The sequence below is a fragment of the Pistacia vera genome, unplaced genomic scaffold (genome assembly GCF_008641045.1).
Source record: "Pistacia vera cultivar Batoury unplaced genomic scaffold, PisVer_v2 Contig1308, whole genome shotgun sequence".
Classification (NCBI taxonomy): domain Eukaryota; kingdom Viridiplantae; phylum Streptophyta; class Magnoliopsida; order Sapindales; family Anacardiaceae; genus Pistacia; species Pistacia vera.
Genome location: NW_022195367.1, coordinates 1 through 1,976, shown reverse-complemented (window position 1 = coordinate 1,976; position 1,976 = coordinate 1). Strand labels below are relative to the sequence as shown.

At 31.5% G+C, this 1,976-nt stretch overlaps 1 protein-coding gene across 1 annotated transcript; it reads right to left on the bottom strand.

Moving 5' to 3' along the window:
* Window positions 1-12: 12 nt before the first annotated feature.
* On the bottom strand, window positions 13-596 carry LOC116122070 (the record flags this gene model as incomplete). Its single annotated transcript, XM_031407988.1, has 2 exons — window positions 247-596; window positions 13-153 (listed from the first exon to the last, which is right to left on the bottom strand). Coding segments are annotated over exons 1-2 (483 nt in total), but the record flags the coding sequence as incomplete, so codon positions are not given.
* Window positions 597-1,976: the final 1,380 nt, after the last annotated feature.

Genomic DNA, 1,976 nt, shown 5'->3' with positions numbered 1-1,976 from the left:
AGCCAAAGCAGCCATGGATCTTCTTCCACAAACGTGTTTCTTCAGCAACATGGTCAAGTTTAATAAAATAACAAAGCTTATAACTTTCACAGACGTTGATCGAAACAGAAATGCAAGAATCCCAACAACTAAAGAACCTATATAAACTGGTTCCTACAAAAACCAAAAAAAAAAAAAAAAAAAAAATCAAAATAAACAATTGAATAGTATATTACAATAAAGAAGGTAAGCTTATTAAATTCATACCTCATGAGCTAACCGTCTCAAATGATTAATGGAGGATTTGGTTTCTGGGGGTTGAAGATTTAAGGTTTGTTTTGCAGCAAAAGAGCGTTTCTTGGCCCGACAAGCACGAAACCTTTCGAAACCTCTGAGGAGTCTAGATTTGAGAGTTGGTCGTTGTTGATCGGGAGACTCTGATTTCACTCGGAGGATGAAGTACCTCCGGATCCTAAACAAAATGGAGAGTCGATGGAAGTTCCAGGAGGGAAAGGGTAATGATCTTGTTGCTTTGAATCTGAAATTGAAGTTCTTGGATCTTGCGTAAATGTTGATTCTCCATGGCTGCTGCTGCTTCTCTGCTTGCATTATTTGGGGAAAAAGCAGAGTTGGCGAGAGTAGACTTTACTAGCCGTTGCGTTTCTATTATTATTAGAGTTCATTTTTTGAGCTCCTTAAGGTTTCATATTTTACAGTAACACCCCATACTTATTAGAAATTTTTAACGACCTCCCCTTACAATTTCTTATAATTTTTACCCTCTTCACTTTAACAGTCGAGGAAAACCACTTTTAAGTCTAATGTTCTACATTTTTTTCATTTCTTTTTTTTAGAAAATTAAAATAACTCTTATATACATTTACTATTTTTTTTAAAACAATATATGTTATTTCTTAATTTTGTTAATAAAATATAATTAATTTCTTTATTTTTTAGTTTATAGAAATTTTGATATTTAAAGTCTAACACTAACTTGGAGAATAATTTACCGTATGTTTGGTAGATACCTATCTTATCTTATCCAAAATACATATTTGTTTCAATATTCTTAAAATCCATTCATATTCTATTCAACTCAAAATATTTTTTTACCCCTTAAGTTTATGAATTTAACTAAACACCCCCAATGATAAAAGTTTATAAATGAATAAAAACACTCCCACCTACCCACATATTCCTGACAACCGGCCACCAATGTCAAAAGGTGACCGAAATCTGTCGGAATGGCACACGACCAACTAGATGTGGTCGTCGTGCGCCAATCTGGACTTTTTCGACCAAATTCATGGTAGATCTGGCCGGAAAACAGAAAAGGCTAGATCAGCGCACGATCGACTAGATTCAGTCGGTCGTGCGCCATGCAGCCGACTTTCGACCGGCTGTTAGCATTTAATGGATGGATGGGGGTATTTTTGTTAATTTTTAATATTTTATTATAGGGGGTGTTTAACTAAAATTAACAAATATAAAGAGTATTTTTGTTAATTTTTAAACTTATTCTCGTAATAACAATTCAACTTAACTTTTTCAAAAATACTCTACCAAATACACCCTTAAAAAAAAAAAAAAAAAAATTCTAGTCACGTCGACTTTAGCGCCAGAGCTACTAGATTGAAGATTATACAGAGATAAAATTAGAACAAAAATGGATGAAATGTATTATCAACTGAACCAATTAAAAAAATGTCATATTTTAACTTGTTAAAAACAAAACGGCTCTTTTAAATATTTTTCTCTTAATCGAATAAGATTTTCATTGAGATAATTAAGGAAATAATTAAACGTAAGACAAGTATAATAACAATAATTAAGCAAATATTTGATTTGGTCCACAGTTAAGAGCCTAAATAACAATATTTCAAGTCTTTTTACTAAGAAATGAAAGGAAATAATATAGGGTGCATTTGGTTTAATATTTCAATCCATATTCTGAATCATATTTCCAAAATATTTGTTTGTTTAATTATTTATGAAAT